Genomic DNA, 7,255 nt, shown 5'->3' with positions numbered 1-7,255 from the left:
GATCCTAGTGCCGCCCTCCCGGGATCGGGAGAGCCGCCGGGAAGGCCGGGCCGGACCCCCCGCTCCCCGAGGGCCCCGGGGCTGGGGCAGCACTGCCCGGCTGTCCAGGAGCAGCCCGCCGTGCCTGACCCGCTGCGGGGCACAGCGCATTGCTGGCATGCCGAAGTCTCCCCCGCGCTGGCCGGGCAGCTCAGGGCCSCGCTCCGGGGGGTTTCGTGGTGCAGGGAGAGTGCTCCACTGCTGGTAGGGCCCTGCATCCCTGATGCTCGTTCAGAGGGATTCTGGCTCCGCTGTGCCGGTGATGGCCTGCCCAGCGTGGGGCTGAGGCAGCTGAAGTAGCAGGCAGAGCTCCACGGGCTCCCGTGCTGCACTGCCCTGCRGACAGCAGCCCTGGCAGCACCCCCAGTTCTTGGAGCAGTCAGTCYTCACTGCACCCCAGCATCTCTGCCTGTCCTGTCACCCCTGACACTCCAGACACCACCAGACCCACCCAAACATGAGGTATCTGTTAGTTTCAAAGAGTTGCTGTGGGCTCGGGCCCACACGTGCTCATGGCATGTCCCATCTCCAGRGACATGGAGCTGCCAGTGTCCTGCTGCCAGCCAGGCAGCACTGGGCCCTGTGGGACTGAGGACCACTCCAAACCCAGCACCCATCCTGCAGAGATGCAGCTGCTGATTCCCAAACAACCTCAACTGCTTTCAGTACCCTCCTCCATGCTTCTGCTCAGCTCTACCCCCTTGTCACTTCTCCCTCTTATTTATAGCCTGGCAGCCTGTGATGAGCTGTTGTGTATTCCCCCTCCCTCCCTATCCCGTCCTGCAGCCACAAGTGGCACAGAAAAGGGCACTACTGAATTAAAAACAATTTTAATGGCCACATTTGCTTTGGTCTGAATCCAAGGGCACTTGTGACAAGGCAACTCAGAGCCCCCAGGGCACGTGTGGCTCTGGGGCTTCCCAGCTGGGGGCATGCAGGCACCAGGCAGCAGAAGGCAGAGCCTGGATCCAGCTGCCTGCACCCCACACCCAGCACTGTCCAGAGAGCACGAGTGGGGCAAGGACCACAGGAGAGTTTTGTCCCTACAAGAGGCAGCAGCTTGTGGCCCTGGTGGGGCTGAGCGTTTCTGCCCCATGTCCTGCTGGAGTCCAGCAGCATGTCTAATCCTGCATTAAATATTCCTCTTAGTAGAGCGGGCGGAAATCTGAGTCACCCTGAGTCCATCCAGGCRGTGTTTGGAGCTGTTGGGGCTCCATGCATCCAGCTCATGCCCCCCACAAACCAACATGGGGGTTCCCAGCCCATCTACTGGCCGGGCAAACAGGCACTGCTTCTGCAGAAACACAGACTCCCTGCTCCAGGGCTTGGCAAAAGGTGTCCAACCRTGGCACTGGCAGAGCTGAGACACGTTGCTGCAGGATGAGAGCTGCCCCGCTGCCGGGGTTCCTGCTGCCTCACCCCATGGCTGGCGCCCTACCCGCCTGCCCAGGATGGGTGGTTGAAGACAATGTTCCTCCTCTTGGCCCAGCGGGAGAAGATGGCTTTCTCGGTGATGAAGCGGTGCCCGGCGCGGCGAGCTCGCTCGTGCATCAGGTACATCTTGCACTCGTCTAGCCGGCCCTTCTCAAAGTAGTGGTATGGCACACTGGAGTGGTTCTTCTCCCTGGYAGGAGGGKACGGGGTGAGTTGGGACTTGGGGGKACACCAGACCACCCCACCCCTGCCCCCACAGCCCCCCACACACCTGCAGTAGCTGTCGCTGACCATGCCGAAGACGCGGATCTGCTCGCACAGCTCCATGGCCAGGATCATGGTGAACCAGCCCGTGCTCAGGAAGGAGCCRGATTTCATCCTGCAAAGCGTTGTGGTCACACTGGAGTGGGTGGCACTGTGCTGCTGGCCTGGCCACACTACAGGTGCCCAAGGGGTTGGGTCAGAACCCGATGGGGCTCCTCAGGAGCCAGCGGTACCTGTTCTTTCCTGTCTCGTTCTGGAAGACATCGTCACAGTACGTCATCTTCTCCTCAGTCAGGGTGTAGATCTGCAGCTGGGGGTATTTCTCCATCACCTTGAGCAGTGCCTGGTAGGTCGAGCCCACCTTCTCCCTGCTCATCTTCTTGGCCGGCCCCCAGATGAAGTAGAGGGTCTCCTGGGACTGCTGGAAGAAGTAGGGCTGGTTCCCCAGCAGCAGCGGGACGCTGGTGTGCGAGACCACGCGGATGGTGCTGCGTGCCCCCACGTCCTGCTCRTAGCCGGTGGTGGGAGCGTGGTTCATGCGCAGGACACACTCCTGCCCATCGATGGCCTGTCCCAGCTGCGAGCCCAGCATCTGTCCCGAGCTGGACACAACGGCGCAGTGGCGGCACAGCGCTCGCTCCAGAGGCTGTGGGGAGATGCACCGTCAGCTCCTCCTCCCCTCCCGAAGCAGCTGGACACCCACAGCCCTGTCTGCCCTTCCGTAAGGACAGGGAAACTGAGGCACAGGTGGGCCGAGCCGCTCCAGCAGCCCCAGCGCTGCCCCATCCCCACGCACCTTGCCGTCGGGAACGCGGCTGTAGCCCTGGAAGCTGCGGACGGTGGATGCGGCGGGGCTGTCCCGCAGCCCCGGGGCCTGGCAGCAGGGCTGCACTCGGGCATGGGAGCGCAGCAGGATGTACAGCACSGCCACCACCACGGCGCACAGCAGCGTCAGGAAGAGCCGGACCTGCAAGCAGAGCGGGGAGAGCTCTCCGGGCCCGTCCACGTGCAGCGGCCCCGCGGGAGCTGCCCCTCGGAGGCTGCCGGGGTGTGCGGGGTGCCGGGCCCGGCTCGCTTCCTGCAGCGGCGATGCCCACGGGGGATCCATCCAGCCGCCGGGCTCCGGGGCGAGCGGCCCCCCGATGGCGGTGGGGTCCCACCGGCTCCTCGCCCCCTGCCCCAGCGGGTACTCACCAGCGTCTTCATCCTCGGGGGGCTGGCGAGTCACCGGGCGGGGTCCGGGGGCCACCGGGAGGGTGGGGGCTCGCACCCTGCAAGCGGAGCGGGCTCASTCGGGGGTGAGGTCGCCCAGCGGGATCTCCCCTGGCCCCCAACGCCCGGGGTTCCCCCTCACGCCTCCCCGGGACCATTACCGGGATCCCCCCACGTACCCTCGTTCCCAGGACCCTCCGGCGTCCCCCCACGTGTCCAGTTCCCCCCTCCCCGTATCCAGTTCCCCCCGTGCCTCCGAGGGTGCCGCCCCACCGGGGAGGGCTCGGGGTCGGAGTGTCCCCCCGGCGCGGCGCTCCCGTCCCCGGTGCCGGCCCCACTCACCGAGCCGGGAGCCCCCAGGGCCGCCGGCGGCGGGTCCCGCATCCCGCCCGGACTGGGGCTAGCGGGCCGCGGCGGGGCGGAGCCGAGCGGGCACTGCCGGGACCGGCACCGGGACCGCCCCCGGCCGCCCCGCCCCGCGACCCGGCTGCTCCGGGGACGGGCCCGCCCGCGCCCGCGGGATCGTGCCCGGAGCACCGGGACCGACCCGGAACCCACCTCCTGATACCCGCCCCCGCCTCTCTCCCCACCGTGTGCCCCCACAGCGACCCCACTGCTCTTTCCCTGCCCTGCCCTCTCTTCCCCGCCCGCCCGTGGGTCTCTCCAGCCTCCCTGTCCCCTGTCCTCTCTCACCTCSGTGCCCCACCAGCTCCCGATGAGCCCAGGGACACCACAAGGATCCGCAATGATTCCGGAGCGGAACCGGGGCGGGCGAGACCCCAGACCCCATCCAGTGGCCCCAGGGGTCACCTGCAGCCCCTCCTGCCAGGGTCACGCCACAGAGCACCCACGAGAAGTGTTCCCAGAGCGAGCTGCCTGCTGGCTCAGGAAGGGGCACGGGACTTCAATTTCTCCCAATGGTGATRAAGAAACATGAGACGTAACCTTGAAAGCAGTCCTAGCTGCTGTCCTGCACAGGGAAGAGGAAGCAATAGGACACACTGGCTTCTTGCACAGGAAGCAAGGCTGRAGGGGAAGTCCCACCTGGAGCTCCCTGTCACCATCGCATTCTTCCCTCTTTGCCTCCTTCTGTCTCAGCCCACCATTGTGGCCAGCAGCTGAGTGGCAGGGAAGGGCAGTTTGACAGCCCAGCGCAGCCCAGCAGCCTGAGCAAGAGCTGGAAACAAACCTCCAGCCAGAGCATCAGCTCTGGACCCTCCACTGGCTGCTGCAGCCAGGGTCACCCCAGGACCTGTGGCCCTCGGGCTACCCCAGCCACCAGCATCACCCTCGAGGAGGACAGGTGACTGTGGGACATGCTGCTGGCAGGAAATTCACAGCACATGCAAGAAGGGTCAGAGTGCCCCATAYCTGCCCTCCCCAGGCAGGGGACAGCAGCCCCAAGCACAGCAGAGCCTGTACGAGGCTGGGCCAGGTTCTCTCTGGTGCTTCCCTGCCTGTCCTCACTGGCAGGACCTTGTCAGCAGATGTCATGCACTGCCAGGGCAATGCAGCTGAACCCATCCTGGCAGGCCTGTGGCACCCCTTGGCATGGGCAGAGGACAGGGACAGAGATCTTGCAGACCTTTATTGAGAGTGATCCTGCTCACCATGGTCCAGGGGAGCTGCCAGGAGAGGAAACCCCATGGGGGAAGGACAGTGCCACCACACCCTCCTGCTCAGCCCCAGCCTGGCTGGCACAGGGYGCCTTGTCTGGGACAGGAACCCAGCCAGGGCTGGCAGCTGTGATGGGAACCACCCCCAAACACTCCCTCGTGATCCAGGACATCYCCTCACCACCCCCTCATCTGGGTGACTGCATGGTGGGATGCAGAAGGCAGCACTGTTCCCACACACCCAGCCTCATGGGGTCCTTCTTCAGAAAGGCAAGAGCCCCCAGCACCATGAGTTTCCCTTCCWGCAGCAAATGGAGAAGGCAAACCTGCTCTTTCCAAGCACAAATTCTCATTTCTTTCCTCTCAGACTTGAATCAAAACAACCCCACAAAGCATATGTAAACTTTAAAAAGGTTCCAGAAGGAACAAACTACTGGGCAGAGCCAGAGCAGAGGGGAAGGAGTGCCCAGAGTGGGCAGGGCAGCCCCAGCTGGGGAGCAGGGASAGCAGATCCCTCAGCAGGGGCTCTGGTCCCTCATGTGATGAGCCTTGGATGAATCCTGCTTCTCTTTGGTCAGTAAATTGTAAACTACAGGTTTAGTCTCTGCAGGAAGGAACGTGGGAGCAGCTCAGTGCYGGGCACCCCGGAGGAGGTGTCTGCCTGGAGCTGCAGGAAAAGTCTTTTCCTGGCTACGACACCGCAGCGTGGGCACCTCCTCATCTCCTCATGTCGGCCTTCAGTCTGATTTCTTGGCAGGTTTCCTGCTCTTCCACATGACGAACATTATAAAAACACCTGAGAGAGAAAGAGAAAACAGATCCAGGTAGGAAACCTTTAATTCCATTCACTTCTAAAACACCTGGTAAGGAGAAACAGAATCTCAGAAGASAGTGCAGAAAATTGTGCTGTTCAGAGGCTCAAACAGCCAAAGTCACAMACAAACACAGCCCCTGTGCCAGGCTAAGCTGTAGCAGTAACCACCCAGAGTATCACGAGTGTCACACATTAGCTAAACCCCTAGCAACCCTCTTCTCTCTTCCTAATTTAGAAGTTTCTAATTAGAACAACAGAAATAACTCTCACCTATAAATAGCAGCAGCAGCAGCCCGGCCGCCACAGGGATGATAACTGCRTATTCCCGAGGCAGGAAATACTGGTGGATCCCATGGTCGCTGTCAATGAAGGGCTGCAGGGACACAGAGCGGTGTCACCAGGTGGGCACAACACCTTGAGGTGCAGCCTCGAGGTTTTGGGAGCAGAACACAAATATCTGATGTGAGGTGGCTGAAAAAATGGTGCTCAGACCCACACATGGCTCAGCCACAGCCACAGGGACCAAGAGTGGGTGGGCAATGAAGGCTTCGGTGTTTAATGGACAACGAGGGGAGGCCACTGGGGCTGGCACAGGGGTTTGGGGTGGGCACAGGGATTTGGGGCTGGCACAGGGGTTTGGGGTGGGCACAGGCGCTGGTGCAGAACACAGCAAATCCCAGTCTCTGTGCCCTGCAGGAGGGAGCAGCTGCACCACCTCCGCTCCAGTTATCCCAGCAGAATCCCTCTGCGGAGGGAAGTGGAAGGTTCTGGACACTAGGGAGCAGTGTGAGGATTGCCACACGGCTCTGGGAATGCCGGGAGCACAGACACGGAKCAGGCAGCACAGTGAGCAGATGCAAGAGGGGAATTCAAAACATTTGGAGTTGGAGGGGAAGCCGGTGAGAGTTCAGACAACACCCTGGGGCTGAMCCCGGCCTCTTGCACCTGGAAAGCTCTTGAGGAGAAATTTCTTTTCAGGGAGAAAACCACTAATGACCCAGCTGATGTGTCCCCAGAAGTGGGCAGCCTTGCACTTTTCCAAAACCCTGCATTCCCTAAATTCTCCTCCCTACCAAGCTCCAGATTTGCTTAGATCCGTCTCTTTTTATGTTTCCCTCTRTCATCTCCCACCAGAACCAGGAATCTGAGATATGCAAGTGTGGATATTGATGACCACAGCTCCATCGGGGCCATGCTTCAGCTCTCCCCAGTGCCACATCCAGCCCTGGCTGGGTCAGACTGTCTTGAAAGAGCAGGTGGGCACCACGAGCAATGTTTGGTGTTCCCCAGGAGAGGCCAGGAGCACCCACAAGAGACAACGGCTGTGCCAGCACACAGAGGAAGATCTGCCCTGAAATTACCCCAGGGCAAGAATCCTTCGGGCACAGACACATCATCACCTGAAAAAWGGCCAGGGAAACACATGATTGTGCACTGACTGGGATTTGATTGACCAGAGACCCGTACCAGTATGATGATCCAGAGGGTGTAGTAAACAAAGAGGACGAGGCTGAAGGCGACCAAGCCAAACCCAACCAGCTGGTCCGTCGCTGTGGCCTGCAAAGGGACACGGTCAGAGCGGGATCCGCACGGCAGCGCCGGCCAGGGCACCGGGTGTTGGCTACGTGACCGCGCTGCTGCGGGCCGGGACACCGGGGGGACGGGAAAGCCCGGGACACGGACACCGCGGCTGCCGGGCCTTGCCGCATGGAACTCCTGAGCCAGTCCACACCCCGCATCTCCGGCCGGGGTCGCCCACGGACCGATCCCGCCTGCCCCGGGARGCGGCCGGGCCCGGTCTCTCCGCAGGGGCGGCAGCCAGGGAGCCTCGCACGGGCTCCGGGCCGCGATTCAGCCGCAGCCCCCGCGCTACCGG

At 62.3% G+C, this 7,255-nt stretch overlaps 2 protein-coding genes across 3 annotated transcripts in view; both read right to left on the bottom strand.

Moving 5' to 3' along the window:
• Nucleotides 1–1,310: 1,310 nt before the first annotated feature.
• Nucleotides 1,311–4,106, bottom strand: ST6GALNAC4 (ST6 N-acetylgalactosaminide alpha-2,6-sialyltransferase 4). Of its 2 annotated transcripts, none has more exons than XM_057374628.1 (6): nt 3,643–4,106; nt 2,932–3,008; nt 2,534–2,704; nt 1,971–2,383; nt 1,745–1,852; nt 1,311–1,663 (listed from the first exon to the last, which is right to left on the bottom strand). In XM_057374628.1, the coding sequence occupies exons 2-6, from the start codon at nt 2,941–2,943 to the stop codon at nt 1,474–1,476; spliced, it is 894 nt and encodes a 297-aa protein (XP_057230611.1). In that variant the 5' UTR covers nt 2,944–3,008; nt 3,643–4,106; the 3' UTR covers nt 1,311–1,473. The 2 variants fall into 2 exon arrangements, with proteins under 2 accessions (XP_057230611.1, XP_057230610.1); XM_057374627.1 differs by lacking the exon at nt 3,643–4,106 and adding an exon at nt 3,292–3,376.
• A 414-nt stretch (nt 4,107–4,520) lies between these two features.
• Nucleotides 4,521–7,255, bottom strand: part of DPM2 (dolichyl-phosphate mannosyltransferase subunit 2, regulatory) — a 4,955-nt gene continuing 2,220 nt past the window's right edge. The window contains exons 2-4 of the mRNA XM_057374611.1: nt 6,847–7,216; nt 5,650–5,752; nt 4,521–5,361 (exon numbers count right to left, since the gene is read on the bottom strand). Coding sequence (XP_057230594.1) covers nt 5,303–5,361; nt 5,650–5,752; nt 6,847–7,216 — 532 coding nt within the window. The 3' untranslated portion in view covers nt 4,521–5,302. The remainder of the gene's footprint in view (nt 5,362–5,649; nt 5,753–6,846; nt 7,217–7,255) is intronic.

This window comes from Malurus melanocephalus, unplaced genomic scaffold, assembly GCF_030028575.1.
Source record: "Malurus melanocephalus ecotype Western Australia unplaced genomic scaffold, MMel_1.1 scaffold_230, whole genome shotgun sequence".
NCBI lineage: Eukaryota > Metazoa > Chordata > Aves > Passeriformes > Maluridae > Malurus > Malurus melanocephalus.
The sequence above is the reverse complement of the archived record's forward strand: the minus strand, read 5'-3'. Positions and strand labels throughout refer to the sequence as shown.